This window comes from Teleopsis dalmanni, chromosome 2 (assembly GCF_002237135.1).
Source record: "Teleopsis dalmanni isolate 2A chromosome 2, ASM223713v2, whole genome shotgun sequence".
Classification (NCBI taxonomy): Eukaryota; Metazoa; Arthropoda; class Insecta; order Diptera; family Diopsidae; genus Teleopsis; species Teleopsis dalmanni.
Genome location: NC_051847.1, coordinates 16,822,260 through 16,842,839, shown reverse-complemented (window position 1 = coordinate 16,842,839; position 20,580 = coordinate 16,822,260). Strand labels below are relative to the sequence as shown.

Here is a 20,580-nt window from a genome sequence, read left to right as displayed (position 1 = left end):
AAAATTAATGAATTCATTTTTTTTGCATCATTTTTATATTATTTTGACTATATTGCTATTCCTAATTATTTCACCAAAAACAACAAAATAAATTTCTTCTAAGAAGCACAATTTATTAGAAACAAAATATAATAGAAAATAATCCGGTACCGCAAATCTTCTTACTGCCATCATTAGAAGGCACAGAAAATCGCATTTAAATATGACAATGAAATCAATAAGCCAATATTTTTCTCTTTACCTTTATTAGGAAACTTTTTGCTCGAAAACGCCGACATATAAATCAACAAAAGCAAATGACTGAATTAATATTTTTTTACATATTTGTATAGACGTCATTATGAAAGTCATATACATATATTTTAAAAGTTTGGTTTAGTAAATAATACTATTAACGAAATTTTTCATAAAAACAACATATTTTTGGCTTTGTGACGGCATTTCTAAAGACAGCAATGAAGACAAAATAATCTGGTTGGCAGGTAACGCAAACATCTTAAGATGTAAAATGAAATTTTAAAAAATTTATATTCAGTAAACCGCAGCAGAAGATTTTTTTATACTAATTTGCCAATTATTTATTATTTTATACAAAAAAAAAATTTAATGCGCAATTAATTTCTAATTAAATGGCCAAATAATTACTTAATTGTACTGTTATCAGCATAGAGGAGAAGTTAGGTTTAGGGATGTATCTTTATGCGCCAGGTTCCACGTAGACCTACCTATGGTTCTTACAGGGCGCTTGTTACGTGTCCCCTCTTAATGTTTTGACTACTACATTATATTAGATTTAGAAGACTTTTGAGGTTTTAAAATGATTCAATATTAAAAAATATATTAAATATAAAATAATTTTTAATTATTTATAAATTATTTAAGTAAAGATTTATTTTTGTAAACGGCACAGCATATTTTCTCGAAGGTAATTTAAAAATATAGAAATTGCTGATTGTTTTAAACTAAGTCAAGGTACTTCAACAATTGACACAAATGATTGACGAATGTATGTCATTGTGCAAAAATTATATTTATCTATATATATTTATATACATATATACTATTTACTTAATTTCTCATACTGTGTACCTAGTACTTAAAGAAATTTTTATATGATTTTAATAGCTTTTACCAATATTATTTCAGCTATCAGAGTTGATTACTGTTATAGAGTTGATTTGTTATATGTTAACTCGTTTAATTCCGCCCACTTGCCATATATTTTTACTACATAAATACCAATGGAGATATAGAATTATCTTTTTGATAGAACACGGATATATTTATTTATTTATTTCAGTAATTTCTAGTTAATGCAATATTCCCATACATAAGCACACCCACTGCCTTCAATTACACCCTTTTCCTGTTGATAGCTCCAAATTAATCCCTTTTGCACGTTTCATTTATCCTCTACGAAACAATCAAATCAAATCGAATCCAATCATACCAATTTATCATTTTCTGCTAATACTCTTTGCTATTTGCCTAATGCGGTGTGTTCTCATGTAATTTAAACCGACTCGCACTTCACCATATCCAAAATTCCTGCCAAGCAAGCAGATGGCAGTACTTTGAATGGCATATAGCCAAGCTGTTCCAAGGTGTGCTTCCACAGTGTCGTACCTATTCAGCCACATTTGTGTTAACATTGTAAACGTGGCATTTCTGCAATGACTGGATTTAACCAAACTCAAAATTGAATTTTGAATTTGAGTTATTGAAGTGTAGATAAGCTCCTATGTGCATATGCACACATACTCATACATCCTTTTAGCTTTTCTTTACTTGTGTAGTTATGTGCATATATGAGTATGTTTTCCAAGTAACATGTTTCCTAATTCTATACGGTTTTGTGGAAAATGAAATGAAGATCTATGAAATTCAATTAATTGAGATTTTTATGCTTAAAGCTGATTTTATGTCTGATAACGAAGTAAATTTAATTAATTAAGATTTGATATTATACTTTAAATCAATCAAAAGTACCCTTCAGAAATTTAAAAGAAATTTGTCACATTTCTTTACTTAAATTGAAAATCAAAAACTTTTACTTAAAGAAATGTGATTTATGTTATTTAATCTAATTTTTTTTTATTTGTGTATCAAAGCTAAAACAGATAATATCATATATAAGAATTATCAATTTGGAAATTTCACGTACTTTAAAGGCATACAGATGAATCCACAAATTCAAATCCATCTTTAACTATACTATACCATTGAACCCTTAGTTATTGAAGTTTATTAGACTTTATTGAAGTTTATTCGTCTTTAGAATTTATGTTTCCTATCCAATTTCTTCCATTGGATGTATTAATTTTGACGAGGCTCTCATCATATATCATATTAATTATACTTAATATGCTTAAATGACCTCATAGAACTCCACTCATCATCCCTTCTACTCATCAATGTTGAAAACAAACTACACTAGTACAAGTATATTTTCAATTTGTGTAGTAAATGTTTCCGACTTGCAGTACATCCGGAAGACAGGTTTTATAGCATTATATAAGCTGCCTCATAAAGCTTTTATAGTTAACTTTATTTGATTGTGATTATCTACCTTTGGCTATTTATGATTTACATTTGCACTTCTTATTGTTGTAAAAAATCAGTAAGTCAGTTGTGAGAGAAACCCACAGTTTTTTGCCTTTGGCATACAAATAATGTGTGGGTTCAAATTTTTCGTTTGCATAACCCCACAAAACTAAGTTCTCCGATAACTAATCGTATAATGTTGATGATAAATTAAGATTATCAAAACATGATAGTATACGTCCCGGAAACTTGGTTTGCACACAACTAAAATACTACGTATTGTCTGGCCCGTAGCAATGTATCTCATTGAAACCACATATCTTTCATTTTATATATTCAATTTTACCACAAAAAATTGACGATTATATGAGTATACTTATCATCAATGACATTTTATGTTATGCCTTCATAATATTCCAAAGAATACGGGTCTATCACACTTCCAGTGAAGTGACCAAATGTTACAACATATAGTGACTTTAACAGAGATCACTTAAATGATATGGATGCTATGGACTTTCAACCATTATTACAGATTCAGTACGGGTCTATCACACTTCCAGTGATATGACCAAATATCACAACATATAGTGACTTTAACAGTGGTCACTTAAATGATAGTTATGGATGCTATGGACTTTCAACCATTATTAAAGATTCAATCATTTTTTAAAAGTAAGAAGTGGATTTACTGCCCTCGGTAAGATAATTTTGTTTGTAAACATATCTATCAATCGAGAAGTAAGCTTCAGACAAATGTCATGTGAAAAGTTATCATTATTTTTATAGTAAGTTTTTATGTTCAGCGGTTGTTTAACGATCTATATTTAAAATTGACAAAGCTCTAACTAAGCTTATGATGGCTTATATATGGTAGTAGCTTGATCCATATTTGAACATGGTAAACCTTAAACTATTCATATGAGTTACATGAGATATCATTGAAACAGTGCTGACATATCAAAATCAACATATCTGTAATACTCAACATTGTATCTCCCTAATTGTGCTTTAACTTACATATTTACGAAAATTTTTGTTAAAAATTTAAATTGTTAGAAAAATGTTTGCAAAAGGTGAAGAACCTAAGAAAAATTTTTCATACTTCCTACTGAATCTGAATTTTAATTAATGATTTACACCTCGGCATTATTAAAATATTATTTTTAAAATAAAATCTCAAAGCATGCATTTCCCACTAAATGCTTCATTTAATATGGAATATATAAATTATTTAAGAAATATTTTTGAACAGCATGAAATTTTGCATTTTATATTTTTGTATGCGGCAAGTCGAGAAAAAATTTGTGACACAATTTAAAAGTAAAAATGCAACCAGGAAACAAAATGCACCGGGCGTGATTATTTTTAAAATTTTTGCTTCAAAAATTGTGTCACTTTTAAAATTAAGAATTTTTTCTCAATTATGCCAACACATTTAATAAAGAGCTGAAGGCAGTTGATTTTAAAGAAAATTAAAGGAGGTTTGTATATTGTATAAATATTTTAAAATTATTTGAAATCCTAATTATATGCAATTTATATATACTCCTTAATTTCTCATTTAAATGTTTGCTAAATTAATTTATAATCCAATGTATTATTTACAAACTAAAAACATTTGTATTTAGTAAATATAGTACATATATACTCGTTTATCTTAAAGATTGATGTGCGCCAGTTGCTCTTATTTCGCATTTTACAGTATACTTATTGAATACTCATTTATTCATCTTCTCTCCTCTTTAATTTCAGTAAATTATCTTTAACCTTGAATTTGCATAAAATCGAAAAACTACAAAAATACAAACTAACGAAAGATACATTTGTATCTTTTGCCAATGTGCTTAACGAAAACCACAAATGAAGCGAACAAAATAATTTTCAACACTGACGATATGAACCGGAAATTGTTTATAGTTTTAGCAAGTAAATATATAATATTTGTTTTATTTAAGCAAATCGACCATGAGCTTAAATAATTATTTTATTTATAATGCAGTATATAATTGTAGAATAATTTATATATAATATTTTTTAATACATTAAATTTCTATCTAAGTAAAATAGATATACAAAATAATTTGATTGAATAAACATATTTATTTTTAGTAATTTTTATATTTCATATTAAGAAGAAACATTATTAGTTATTAATAATTTATCTCATATATAACTCATATACCATACATTCTTTTTAAAACGAAATTTTTATATAATTTAGTTTTATATTAATATTATTTTAAAGTGAATATCTTATAATCATATCAACTATTCGCCTATCAACTATTCGGACAGAAGAGACAGATCTGTCATTGCTAAAATCATAAAAATTACAAAAAATTCTAAAGTTCTTTCAGATGTTCTTGGATTTCATACTCTACTACATAAAATAGAGCATGCAATCTATATAAAAAAGAAATTAGAAAGAATACTTCATTTTTGGAGAAACTTTAATCCCTTTCATACAGATACCTAAATTAAAAAGGTATTATATCATAATAATTTTTGGAGAAACTTTAATGCCTTTCATACAGATACTTAAATTAAAAATGTATTACATATTGTACTATCAACCATAATAATAATAGATACTTTGTTCCTCTAGTGTTTCTTATCTGCTTGCTAAGGCTTATGTTGAGGTTTTTCCGAAATAGTGCAACTGAGCAGTTTTACTCTTTCTTAGCTGTGGGGTTTCTACAGCGTCCCCCCTTTTCTTTGGCTAGCGTATGTGTTCCTCACAAGTTTCGTTGATTATTTGCTAACTGATCAAAGATCTGCATACCTCCCCGAACGGCTAGTGACTGCTCTAAGATTAGATAGTGCTATGTAGGGCAGCCTGTCAGTTTGATGTTTTTTTTTGTACCGGATCTAGTTTGAGGTCTCTAAACATGTCATTCGTGCGGATGTACGATGGCACTTTGAAGAGTCTTTGAAGAGCCTGACTTTGAGCAACTAGTAGCTTCTGGATAGTAGAGTGGACAGCTTTGCTATACTCGACTTACCTGCAGAGAAATGCCGATCTGATTATCTGGTTATAGATCAACTGTCTGTGCTTAGCGCTAAGTTTATTGTGTTTAAAAACTGGTCGTAAGCACTGCAATTATATATGTTATGAAACTTAATTTTTTTGTAACTCTGGTGTTTACATTTAAATTTACAGGCACTCAAACGGTGTGCAGTTGTGCATTGTACGATAAAATTGGTAATACTCTTCGATATACCCACAATTCAAAGGTTTGCAACTTAAACTTATCTAATTTGTAGATATGCTAATGGCACTTTCTTTCTATTATATGTTTTCGTGAATTTATTAGGGAAATCTGTTTGTATTTATTATAATGAAGCTTAAGTAATATCATAACAATGTCATGTTTGATAACTAAATACTTAGTTAATAACTGATTTATATTTATAACTTGATAAATTAACACTTTCAATTCTCTATTCGATATTTAAAATTGAAATATGTATTTATATATTAATATTTACTTTAATATAAAATAAGAATATAGTTTATTTTATATTGTAAAATATTATATCCATATTGTTAGCACAAATAATAACTCGTTATATTCCATACAAAGAAAACCAGCAAGAATAGGTAATTATTGAGATACAATCATTCCCTACTTCATTGTATATATTCACTATATAAATCATAAGAATTAATTTCAATTATATCGAAAATGAATAAAATAATAACTCTCAATAAATCCAAATAATTTTCTACAGCAAGGATACAAAAAGTCTTTATATTAAAAATACAATGGGTTTTAATGGAGTCTTGTCTAATTGATTTGTTTTTTTCCATTTTATATTATTATAATTAAAATTATTTTTACCATTTTATTACATATTAAGAGGTTAAATTGTCTATACATACCAACAAAATTAGAATTTGCCGCTACAGAATAATTTTGCAAGAAATGTTTATCGTTTCAAAAGTAATCATTAAAAATAAAATTTATAAAATTTATAAAAAAACTTTTATAGCTTATAAGTTCCTGTATTTATTTAAATTCGTAATTTTAAACAATTATATATTGTCTTATATTTTTAAAGTTATTAATTTTTATATCGGAACACTTAACCATTCAGAATCATTTTAAATTTTATGATTGTTTGAATATGCAAAATAATACTTGTTTAATTTTTTATTATTTACACACAATACACATAATTTCTATTAAATATTTACTGGAATATATGACTTAATGTATATATATTATATATTAAATTTTAACTACTTTTTTTCGTTCAATTTTTATTAATTACAGCGCGCAGCGAACAATTTTAAGTAAAAGTAAGAAACTGACTAAACTAAATTTTTCAGAAAATTATGCTCAACTTGCGCATGAATGAAAAAAAAAATAAAATCTTAAAAAAAATAAGATATAGCGGAAAATACAAAAATATATTAACGTTCTTTAATAAAAATATATTTAAAAAAGAAAAAAAATCTTTGAGGAAAGTGTGTATCTCGCAAATACGAAAAGAAAACACATTTTTCTTTTAAAACGGAAAAGTTATTCTTGGCACAAGTACAAGAAGCAACAAGAGAACGATCATCACATGGCAAAGATACTTTCTTGCAGATACAAACTCACACGACAACGAAGAAGAGTGCACATACTCATGCATATGAGATTCAAAGATAATTTCGAATTATTTTTAAATTTCAGTTTACGCAAATATACACTTTATTCTGTGCTACATATAGAGAATTAAAGATTTATTTTGTTTTTATTTACAAAACTTATATCTGCAACAAAGAACTTTTATATCAAAAAAGTTCGAACTTCATTTTATAGAAGCTTTAAGATGAACCATGTGCTTATTTTTTAATTATCTTAATATTTACAGTATTTATTAGTTATAAAAATATATTGAGCGCTTTATACATTTTGTGATGCAATTTATCGATTTTATACACCGATCATTTACCGATCACTAATCATCATTTGCTTTGAAATTAAAAAATCTAACCCAACACCAACTAGAATATAATCTCCCTTGTAACTGAGTGTAAAAATCCACTCTAATCTTGCATGGCATATAATGCATATATAGAGATTATTTCCTATGCAAACGCAAAGCCCTACGAAAGAATCGGAGAACCCTTTACCCAAAAAAAAATCCCAAAAAAAAATTTCGAACTGTCATAGGAAACTCTTGAATTAGAAGTACAATATACAATTTCAACCATTATTATTTGCATTACTTAATCATAAGAAGGGAACACATCTATCAATGAGTACTAAAAGTGTACACAAACACGACTAGCTAACGTGTGGTCTATATAGAATCTGTCGCAGCTTCACCCCATTAAAGCTATCTATAACAACCTACACTCTGACTAAAAGTACGATAAAATGTTAATAAATATTCTTATGATATAAATATTCGACATTATTAATATTATTCAATGTTTTTAAAGAAAACATGAACTACATTGCTTTATAGGCACAAATTTTATTTACTTATAAAATAAATAAATCCAATAAATTAATGAAATTTATTAACAATTTTTAAATAATTAGAATATTAGTAAATTATATGTATACTTTATGCGCGCAGTGTACTTTTCTCAAAACCAAATGGAGAAAAAGCCACACCCATACCACTGTAAAACTTTGATTGAAACTCAACCCAATGTAAGCGCAATGTATGCAAAAATGCAGAAAGGCCCTCCATTACAACGAGTATGGAAATCGTAAGCACAGCCCAGATACTAAAAATTACGAAAATAATGATTCCACCAAGCCAACCAAAATTTCCCTTTAGTGCAATCGCAAATACCATATTCCACAGTACTGTCGATAGCTGATCGTGAGCCAGCGATAGAGCCCACAAACGTAAATATGATGCTGTATGTGAAACTGAACCAAGTATGCTTTCAATACAAGCAATTCCTAAGAAAATGGACTTAATTTATAAATTAATGATTCGAGTAAATGAACTGTGTGGAACGTACCTGAATGAATCCATACTTCACTCATATCGACTTTTTCTTCTTTTTCTTTTTTGATTTGCACAACAGTGTACACCAAACTACTGCGTACCGATGTTAATGTGTCTCTTAATTTTCTGTTCTTTGCTTCTTCATCCTGTATTTTTTTAAGTTTCCGTTTTTGATGTACTAAATAAAGTGGCTTACCAAGTAATAACACTGGTATGGACAGATAGGCCAGCAGTAGTAATAATATTTCTATCACTGGCTGCCCGAAATACATATAACGATCGCAACCTTCTTTAGTTTCTTTATCAGATTTCATTAATATCATATTTATAAATATAATAAGTATGGATGGTGCACAAGCCGAATTATTTGGAGGGTCCTTATTTGCGCCATACATGAACCATTTCAATATGATTAGAAAGCACAAATAAGTAAATAAACAGTTTAAGAAAACAAACTGTGGAATGAACACTAAATATAGATCAGCTTTTTTTTTAAAATGCCTGTAATTGAGAGCTGAAAGTGTGTAACCAAATAGCATTTGTGCAACTCCCAATATAATAGCCATTTTCATTTTCATTGAATTCAGTACTATAATATCATTTTCCCCTGATGCATCCCATACGGGGTCCATTCCAAAATAACATGGATTATTTGAGTAAAGGTCTTTACGTCGAGGATCTAAGGATATATCTTTACTTTCATTAATTTCGTCCCATGTGAAATTGACTCTCCAACTCGAACCAACAATATTAAATGATTTTGAAAATACATCATTGTACATTAATCCTGTATACATAGAAAATAGACCCATTAGAAGAATGACGTAGCGGCCAGCAAATAAAATTGTGTTTATTTCACTAGGGTTTATTAGTGAGTCCAATTTTGCCTTTATCTTTTCTTCTCTCACTATTAAAGTCAAAGCGAATAATGCCATTATCATGCCATGCCCAAAATCGCCAAACATAACGGCAAATAGAAACGGAAATGTGACCATAGTGTACGGTGCAGGGTTAAGTTCTCTGTAACTGGCCACCCCATAGGAATCAATTAAATTTTGAAAGCCTCTGGTGTACTTATTCAAAACGAAGTGGGTAGGTGGTTCTCTTTCGTCTGGATCAAATTCTTGTATATCAAGCATTGGTATAAACATAGGAACACCAGGTCTTTTAGCTGCACGCATCGCACCATTCATCAAAGCTTTACGTACTTTACCTAATTGCATTGTTGGTATCCAACATTCTCTGACAAGATATTTATCCAAATTCTCTAGTGTACTAAATTTGCTAAGCTCTGCGAAAGTCAGCATTATTTTTTTCACTTGGTTCTTCCAAATGTATATTTCCGTCGCGGCAAATTTGAGCACACGTAATCTATGATTTTTGGCACTTTCCAATACTTCATTTATATCATTTATTTCTTTTTTAAGTTGGTGACAGGTACGAAGTCGATCCTCCTGAGTTTCAGGAACTTCATAAAGTTCAATAAGAAAACCTTTGCAAGTACGCAGAATTTTCTGTTGAAGTTGATCACCAACAAAGAAAATCATAAAAATGTATCTCCTACGCCGCGGATTTGATAAAGCTTCTTCATTTAGCTCCAGTAGATCATGTTTTATTAAACAATTACCATGACACATGCGCCACATTAAAACTTCGAATGTCGCAAATCGGTGAATAGGTATAGTGCCAGTCACATAACTTAAGTGTAGTGGTGGTCTAGTGGGAGCGTCAGAAATTTCATCACGCAAAATTTGTATAATAATACTTCCACTATAAGCCAATATCGCACCCTCATTTTTTGCTCCGGACATGAAATCGTCTGCTTTCTTTATTACCAATAAGCGGTCATTCAAAAAATTTCTGTGTTTTTCAAGCTCATGTGTTTGACCGAAAGCACCATCCAATTCAGATTCAAATTGTTCCATATTTTCTTCAATCTCAAGTAAATCGGAAGCTTTTGGTACATTTTCTGTGTCAACTGCTGGATAATACACTGATTTTATATTGCTTTCATCCATTTCCTCTTCTATACGCTCAATAATTTTGAGCAAGTCCATGCAACGTTTAACTCCTATTGCGTATTCATTTTCAGCATCAGTATTATCAGTCCTCCAATTACTAACGAATTCCACTTGCCCCAAATAACCTAATGCAATCATGCAGTCAAAAGCTGATTCCTTATGCAGTACAATTTGACAAAGTGACATATCAGCGCTACGATAGAAAGTCGTCATGTTTGCAGTGATTAGGTTTCACCAATATTGAATGAAAAAATATATTTTGATTGGTTTAAATTTTATTGTACTGACAGAATGGCATTTTAAAAAAATGCATATATGATTATCAAAATTTCAAAAAAATGAAATAGCATAAATACCATAATTGAAATTAAAATATAATTCAAATGTATCTTCTGTTAAAAATAAGTTCTACTTCCTGGTATAATAAAATAATTAGATAATAACTTAATTACAAGCTGGGGCTGGGGTTTTCTAATAAAATAAAGATATTAGTGTATAAGGTCTGAATAGTAGGAAGTTTGGATCGTTCCTTGTTTTTGGTAAGTACTAAGTTGAACTCAAAAATTTTTGCTTGTTTTGATAACTTTCAGAACTTTCTTTTCATTTACTATGTAAACCTTCTTTGTTTTTCACACCATGATTTAACTTAAAAATCCCGTAAAAAGTTTCTCTTCAATTATTCATAATGATATTCTTGAGCGACTGTTATTGGTAGTGCTCGTTATAAGTCGGGATCTAAGAAGTTTCAGTTGAGAAAAATATGTTTTATTTCATGTTAAAATGCTGTGTTAAATAGTGTTAAATAGTGTGTAGAGTGGTATAGTCAAAGCCAGGGTTTCGAACCGAAACCGAATCGAAAATCGAAAGCAACCGATATTTTTGTCGAAACGAAAACCGGTATCGAACCGATATATTTTTATTTAGTTTTGCCGAACTAATATGTGCACCTAGGCAACTAAAACTATGTATTTCTTCGAATCAGTGGGGCCTGGTATTAAAACAGGTGGTGATTGTCAGTTACTGTTACATTTTTTATGTAGTTATTTGTTTTCATTCTGTATATTCCAATCTAGTATTTAATTGCTAATGTTATTTGCCAGCTTTTGTAAATATATTCTCTTATCCGCGCTTTTTATAGTAAGCCACAATCGATGAAGAGATGTGAAAGAGCGCGAGGTTCTCCTTTTCCTACGAAAAGTTCAAAGTAAAAGTTCACACAATATCTCTTATTATATCATTTTATTTAAAAACAAGCATACATATAGAGGAGAAAATAGAGGAGAAAGACAGGCAGCAATACCCCATGAAACCTTTGTAATTATTAAATAATAATATTTTGCACTACTTTTATGAAGGCTACCGCATCATGTTCTGTCTCGGCACGGAATTCGTATAAAAAATTTTAATAATCTCATTGACTTGTATTGATGGAGGAGATTATTATCCTATAGTTTTAATTTTAATAATTTCATTGACTTGTATTGATCGAGGAGATTATTATTCTATAATAGTAGAACAATCGACAGAGATTATTAGTATAATTTTCAAATAATAAAACTATTTTAAATTAAAAATATCATTACGATTTGATTATTAAATAAATTAAAAGTATTTTTTAAATAAAATCCAATCATAAATATAAATTTTCATTAAACACATTTAAACAATATATCGACCAATTATTTGTACATCGACTTTTCCACGGTTACTTGGCAATATCAAAAAAAATCATTGGTTAGTATTTTGAATACTAAATTATTTTATTTTAGGCTTTTAAAGCAGATATATAAATAACTCAAAGATTTTCTATTAATTCAGTTCTTCAATGCACATTTTCTTTTCTATAGCTATTTTAAGTAATCGCACTCAAGTTGAGTTGAGAGTTTCTTTAATAAAAATTCAAGGCAAATGTCAAGGTGAACAGAATGCCAAGTTCATTGATCTATTGCAATACGTTCGATATTTTTAATAAATATTCTCAAAATTGAGAGATACTTTAGCACAATATATATATTATTTTTACACAATTTGAATTAAAATTATTTAAAGCTGTGCACTTTTTCAATTCTAATAGTATTTATATTATTGTTAATTAAATGAATATTTTGTGATGCCTAGAGGAGATTAAAAGAGATATTAGAAATCAAAAAAACTATATATATTATAGTATAGTTTTAATAAGATGAATTGACTATGTTGCAGAAATGTCTTTTCAATCTGTGTTGCGGTTATCTAACGACCTATCTAAATAATTTTCTGAACATTGGTATGTCTGTTTATTTGTGATAAAACATTATAAACTAACTTGGTACCAGTAAAAGCCCCGAATCCTAAAATCTTATAACATGACCTCGTATAAAATACGTTGTATATCTGGTTGCCATACACTCCTCAACTGTCAAATAGAACTGTCAATTTCAATTCAATAATATTTAATCACACATTTCAGAGGTATATTCTGTGAATTCCAACAGATAAAGTTTAAATATAAATAAAATTGGTTAACTTTGGTTAATATTGGTTTATTTTTAAAATTTAATTGTAATAAATTTAAATCTAGCAATAAATTAAATAATATATCTAAGAGCAGTATTGGTAATAGATAACTGCCTTGACAGTTACAGTAAATGGCAACATTGCGGTTGACATCAGCTTTACAACTATCTCTTATTCTTATTCTATTAATATCTTGCTATATTTATTTATTTTTAAATTAACATATTACATATATACTATGAACTATATTTAATTGAATAGTATTAGTATATTAAGCAAAAATGTATTGCAGTGAACTTACAAATTTAATATAAAAGGTAGTAATCCGAGGCTCCCCCTAGGGACCTACTACCGCTGTTAACTTCTTTTCCTGAAACAGAATAAGAAAAAAATTAAATGAAGTTATAAAATTGAATTAAATATAAATTCAGTAAGTCAAGTATTTATATTGAAAATATTATACCAATCATATTCATATTATTTATATTGTTTGCAATAAAACAAATGAATTTTTTACCTATAACATATATGTATATTTTAGGTGTCAGGTATACTTCTTTAATATATATAGTGAATTACAATAAAGGATAGCCACACAACTACAAAATAATAGCAAAACCGGTTTCAGTTGCTTTTTTGCAATGTAATAACTGTAGTTCAGTGATCTTTCTGAGTCAAATGGACTACAGTTGCCGTCTTTGTTATATTGTTTATTTCTAATACATATTTTAATATTTCATTAGCAATCAGAAGAATAGTCTACATACCATAGGGAGACAGAAATGAAGATGCAGATAAATTTACAAAGAATGGCAGCCTCAATGCTTGCTGGTCCGCAATAATTCTTTAGTTTGGGAGGAGGTCATTTCTTACCATCTTTATCTTTATCTTCTTACCATTATCTTAAAAAAAAAAGTGGCTAAGAAAGTAAGCTATACTGGGATAATCTACCAGGGGTAACACAATAAATGTGACTTAAACTGAAATAAAATGTTGATATTAATTTTAATGTTTTAGAAATAATATAATTGGGGTCACTATCGCAGTTCTATCATTGCAGTTCTCTTATAAAGCCAGTATAGTACAGTAAAGTACAATTTCTTATATTATATTATATGACAATAGTATTATATTTTTATATTACTCTCTAAAATTCAATATTAAATAATAAATATATATAAGGTAAGAAAATTATCTGTAATAGATGGGTTATTCCGATAGTAGCAGCTTTTGTGAAGGCCAAAACTATGACAAAATTTATTTTAATTGTTTGAGAAATTTATAGAATCCTTCAATATATTTTCCTCATTTATCCTCATTTATTTTTAAATTAAAAAAAAGAAATAAAGTACAGTAAAAACTTTTTTCGCATTCAGACATCATTTGCAATGTTTAAAGGGAATTTAAATATGTGCAATGCTGAGCCAATAAAGTTTTAAATTTAATTTGCATTGCTTATACACAAAAAAAAAAAATTACTCACACATGTATTTATACGAGTATATATATATATATGTAGTACATAATGTATATGATCAGTTAAAGAATTAAAATGTGAATAATGCAGCAAATATTCGGTGACGTTTTGAAGTTCACTGCATTCAATTTAAAACAAATCGTTGCATTTCAAACAAATCAAATAAATTTTTCTACTATTTTATGTGCCAGATGATCAATCATTTATAAGGAAATCAAAATAAAAAAAAAATAAAGATTTAAAAAAAATTTAAATAAAGTATCTTACAGAAAAATGTTTATGATGCTTTAACTTTTCTCGATTTGATATTTTAAATCATTAATAAAATGTTTGATTTTTAATAATTTTTGACTGAATTTAAATATTAATTAATAAATAACATATATATTTATGTATAATATAACCATCCGTGCAACTTCAAATTTTATATTTACATATGAAAAATAATTAAAAAGTTTTAACTTCATTCTTCAATAAAGAATGCAGTTAATTGCAATTTAATAAAATTTCGTACGTATTTCAGTTGTGAATGAATTAATTAAAATTTTAAAAATTTCCATATTCACGAAACATATAACTTTATAAACAAATAGCAATAATATTGTCATTATCTTGCATTAAATATTACTGCAGTGAGAAGATAATTAAGCTTTTTGCAACTTATCGCACTTATGGAATAATAAACTTAACCCTTTGCCAAACGCCATTGGTGTTAATAAAATTTCATATGAATATTTTTAATTTTATTTACTCACAATAAAATTGCTTTGGGGCGATAACCAGCATTAATAATACTATTATCCTGTATATTTATCGGTGGGTAAATATTCATTGCCAAAATGAATATTTTTATATTTTATTTTAAACTTTAAAATTCCAAGCAATATAATTTAAAATGGTTGTGAGATTTTTAAGTATATTTTGCGATCTCATTCTCCGTCCTACAAAATCCTCCAAGTTTCATGACATCAAATTCAGAGTTTGGAACGTTGATAGTTCCAGCTATAATGCATAAAAACAAAGTACTTTCTGTCAACGAAGAAATCTTCTGAGCATCTTCGAACTCAAGTCAGTGTTGACAGCTATAAGCTTAAACTTTCAAAAGATTTTTTATATTGAAAATCTTGCGTAAATGATGTCAGCCTAGAGATCAAACGAAGAATCTCTCTTGCCAATGGATTTTATTTCAGGGTAAGTAAGCATTGAAGATATAAAGCCTTCTCGCGAAAATGAAAATCATGTTCTTTAGGACTCTTATTATGCTTGACATGCTTTGTAATGCAGAAATTCAAGAACAACAAACAGTTATAAGAAGGAATTAGAATCAATCGAGAGAACAACTCCTTGTAAGATCTACATATAGTTGCGTAAGCGTTGATAACGACTATCAAATAAGATGGAAGAATAAGCTATACAAGTTATACCGTTAAATAATTAAAATAAATAGTTAAGCGAATGAAAAAAAGTGTTCTGAGTAAAAAAGTATTTGATTCAGTACCCGCTGGAGAAAATCGTGGTATAGAACGTCTCCATATTTGGTGGATGAACAAGGTGACCAACTGAGCTGATATGAGGACACTCGGTACTACCAATTGGAGATAGTAAACCGCTAATTGTGTTGGCGAGAAAAGAAGACTACTGAACGTGATTAAGAAATACATTTATTTGTAATGGTTGACCAAATTTTGAAATTTGTAACAACAAATTTTCTTTGCGAGTTTGTCCATCGCTATTTTATCGGTATTACCCTCTACCCACTGAACAAGCATAGCTGGAGTATGTTATGCTACTAGATGCTACCAAGAACTGCTCGCGTTTGTAATCATCGACAAGATAAGTAAGTCTGTCAGAATATCATCGGTAGTATCAACTAGCTACTGAATGGGGATGGCTGGCGTATGCTTGCAACCAAGAACAAAAGAACTACTCGACAATAGTTCTGTAATGGCACACCAAGTAAGTAAGTTGTTCACTTCAAATTTTCTTCAGAAGTATGTTTGTTATTGCACCTTCGGTACCACCAACTAGCTACTGAATGGGAATGGCTGGCGCACGCTTGCAGCCAAGAACTAAAGAACTACTCGGCAATAGCTCGTTAATGGCACACCAAGTAAGAAAATTTTTTATGTCAAATTTTTAACGGAAATTTGTCTGTCAATACATTATCGATACTACTACCCAGCTACTGAATGGAAATGGCAGGAGTATGTTTGTCAATAAGAACGACTCGCATCTGTAATGACTAATCAAATATGTAAGTTTACAGTTGTAAAATATCTTTGCAAATCTGTCTGTCATCATATAAACATAACTTCTAAAGTGATAATTAACATATAATAGTCATGCTTAATTGTTTTAACTAAAGTTATTCAACTTTTCAAGAGTATATTAGCAAATATGTATTTACCATCATCAAATCGTACTTAAAAATTGTAAAATATTAACTTTTTTCTAAATATACGTTATAATTTTTATTTTAAATAAATTAAAATTATGAGTAATATTTTTGATTTCCTTTTTCTATTTTATAAATATATGAAGTAATACAAACCATCCACAGCAGTGTATATCATACATGGAATAATTTGCGCTGCCAATATTTACTACCAAAAATCCGATAATAAAATAACAATTAAAATCTTTCACATTGACAATGTAAAATTGGCTTCAGAAATGTCATTCCATATTAAACAAAACCAAAAATTCTATTTTTAAGTAATTTACGAGAATTCTCCATTGAACCACAGTTCGTCCAAAAAATATATAAAAACTGTTGTTTGGTTATATACATAAATATCGAGCAAACGTACATAATAAAGCCAATTTAAACAATTTACAAGTGCGTAAATACAACAAAAGAAATGCATTTCTACGTAAAATATAAAATATTAATAAATATAAAAAAAAAGATTAATAAAAAATTCGGATTAACATTTGTTTTAAGGAAAATTGCGAAATCACGCCAAGCCAATTGCGACATGCGTTGAATGTAAAATTTTATATTTGCTTGTATCCGCAGCGATCGCGCTGACGGCTGCGGCCATTGTTGCCGCCATTGTTGCCGCCATTGAGCTTTTAATTAACCAAATTCGTTTCCGCTTTGTTGAGTGCGCATTGCGCTCGTTCCTTGCTCTTCTGTTTAGCAACAACGAATGGCGAACAAAGCAGGAAAGCCATGGAGACGAAAAAAGCAACAATTTTGAAGTTTGTTTGTTTTTGTTTTTGTCTGCGTGGGTTCAACTACATCCAAACCGTCCGATTTGTGTCCAATTTTCTTCTTTTTTTTGCTTTGCATTCTCTTTTTATGTTGTTGCTCAATTTGTTTTGCGTTTTTGTTATTTTTACTTTGTGATTAATATGCTTTACGGATTTACGGATATATATAGTAGATGACATTTTTCAATATTCTGCGCAATATTACTTTCTTTCTTTCCCAACATTTAGTTTTCCCCCTTCTCCACATATATGAATCCAAAATTATATATTAGATTATTTATTTTCACGGAGAAAGTTTTTAAAATTTTTTATTATAATTTTTATAACAAAATATACTAAATATAATGTAACATGGAAAAATCAAATCTGTTAACTAGACTCTAAAGTTCTTATCTACAAAACAAGTAATATACAAAGAGTTTCCAATTCTGGCATGACTGTAGAAAATAAGTATTGCCTTCAAGAAACGAAAAAGAAATCGTATGCATATTCGTTTTTAACATTAACTGTGATGTGAGCTGTTAAAGAAAAGTCTATTCCAAAAATATATATATAAACAAAGATCACCAATCTAGTAAATGCAACTCTACCAAATAGCATGAGTTCTTCGATTATTAGTTATTAGTATTACGATGCTTTGTATGCATCTATTCTCAAATGGATGCGGAATGATATTTATGATGGTTTAAAGTTAATAAAAATTTAAGCTATTTAAGTAATATAAAAACTACACATATTGTTATGCTAATTTATATATTTCTTTGTAATATAAATATTTAAAATGAAAAATAGAAACTAAATACGACTATAACAGGAATTCAAAGACTGTGCCACACACTCCTGAACCCCAACAAGGGGTTCAATGATATTTATTTTCACTTTTCTCTCCTTTATTCTCTATATGTATAGCAGTCCATAACATCAAACTTTACTAGTGTGGTACCAAACAAAAGTGGTGCCCTGGTCTCCAAAGCTTTTAGATCCCAATACCATCCTTCCTACAAAAATGCAATTTATTGTAATGAACAGCACTTAATCATTTGGAGACTATTTGACGCCCTTTTACGTGACGCGCGGAGGTTCTCGTACCCTTTCATTCCCAATCTCTATGCTACAGTGTTGTTTATTCTTTTAGTTATAAACCTTTTCTTACTAATCACTACTTCATTTTAATTGTGATCCATTTTTTATAATTTTTCAATTCTCTCCTTTATTCTACTTACTAGAGTTTCAAGCCACTTGATTGAGTAAAAAGTAGCCTAAGTTCGCTTTTCAAGCCAAATTTTTTTTCAAAGTATTATTTAATTAATGATAGATTAGTTGATAATATTTGAAAATTTTATTGGTTTTATTTTTTATTATTTTAATTAATTATTTCCAATCAAAAAAGAGTGAAATTTCGAAAAAAAACTTTGATATATATAAAGAATTCTGGAGATACTTAATTTCCTTATAGTGTTCATTCGTTTTTCTTTAATTTGTAGATAAAAAGGAGAAGTTTCTTTATATTATTTAAATAATTTTTAGTTAAAATAGTGGTTTGTAGTTTTGTCCAAAAAGGCTTTGATATACACAAGAAAATTTGGATATTCTGTCTTTAAGTTGCCTTCGTTTAAGGAATTTATTGTTGGAAATCTGCTCTACAAGGCTTATTACTGAAAGAGTCGATAAAATAATGTTGTGTATTGAAGAAAATGATAGGGCATATAAGCGATTAGAACCTACGTAAATGCTAGTGATATATGTTTTTTGAAACTGCAGGATTATCAGGAAATTTTCGAAACAACTATGGAATAGTTCTCACAAGTTATAGTAAGATTATAAAATCTATTTAATTTTTTCTAGTGGTAACCAAAAATGTAATCAGTCAAAGCAAGATATTCTAAATAGTTAAACATTTTTTATTTTAAAAAAATTATTTATGAAAAATTGATAAATATTTGGATATTAATGATGTTTTTGATTAGTAGATCTGAGGTAATTTTTTCACTCGAGATGCTCTTTTAATGCACTTTTAGTGCAATTTTATTTACATTGGTAAATCTGGAGCAAAATGTATAATACACGAGATTAATTTATAACACTTTAGATATGTTGCCAGAGTAGCGAGATTATCCTGAAACTAACAGCTGTTTTGTATGAATTGTTATAAATGTTTACTAACACTACTACAAAAATATTAGATTATTCTAAAAACATATCCCGAATATATCTGAAAAGAATCGAGAATGCCATAAAGTACTTAAATAAATAAACCGAAAATATTCGAATTCTAACCTTAATAATGTTTTAAAATATAAATATAACAAAACAAAAATAAAAACATAAACTCATTGTTCTGCCTTTATTATTACTATTGTGAATCTCAATTTAAGATAAATGTTGAACATTTTCTATACGATTTTACGCTTGCCTACTTTTAGGCGGAACTGGAAAATATCTTCAAGTGACTAAATTATTTAAAAACTTGTATTTTGGTAATGATGTGTTCTTTGTGAAAGTAAATAATTACTATTACGAAATATATATGATTTATACTCATTATTTTATATTATAAGCAATTAAATACTTTAGGAAGTAAACATAAATTTTATTAAATTATTAAATATTAATTAGATAATTCTCAATAAGAATATACTTCTAGGTTTGTTACAAAATGTAGACTTAAACCTACCTCATCTCTAAAAATCAGATGCGACGAATCTATAATATGATAAATATCTCAATCAGCGATATGCAAAGTGTGCTCTTAAAATAGAAAAAAAAATGGGAGGGAAGGGGTCCACAATTTCGCACACTTAAATAGGTAAGAACTAATTTCAGACAACTTGGCGTCAATTATAAGACCTAAAAAAACAATTT

The 20,580-nt window shown here is 28.5% G+C and overlaps 2 protein-coding genes across 6 annotated transcripts in view; both read right to left on the bottom strand.

Moving 5' to 3' along the window:
- LOC119681446 (RING finger protein nhl-1) overlaps positions 1–20,580 on the bottom strand; it is a 54,259-nt gene that overhangs the window by 29,690 nt on the left and 3,989 nt on the right. For 4 of the 5 annotated variants that reach the window (XM_038094636.1, XM_038094641.1, XM_038094639.1 and 1 more), the window contains exon 2: positions 13,327–13,395. The gene's annotated coding sequence lies outside the window, so the exon portion shown is untranslated. Of the gene's footprint in view, positions 1–6,430; positions 6,528–13,326; positions 13,396–20,580 lie in introns of those variants that run through there. The other variant, XM_038094638.1, reaches the window with a different exon arrangement.
- LOC119681447 (V-type proton ATPase 116 kDa subunit a1-like) lies at positions 8,102–10,810 on the bottom strand. Its single transcript, XM_038094643.1, has 2 exons — positions 8,522–10,810; positions 8,102–8,459 (listed from the first exon to the last, which is right to left on the bottom strand). The coding sequence occupies exons 1-2, from the start codon at positions 10,740–10,742 to the stop codon at positions 8,113–8,115; spliced, it is 2,568 nt and encodes an 855-aa protein (XP_037950571.1). The 5' UTR covers positions 10,743–10,810; the 3' UTR covers positions 8,102–8,112.

Bases quoted from the DNA above. Each gene is read 5' to 3' on its own strand.
- LOC119681447 (XM_038094643.1), bottom strand. From the start codon at position 10,742: ATGACGACTTTCTATCGTAGCGCTGATATGTCACTTTGTCAAATTGTA. The intron at 8,460-8,521 runs GTACGTTCCACA...CCATTTTCTTAG, and splicing joins TGAAGTATGGATTCATTCAG to GAATTGCTTGTATTGAAAGC.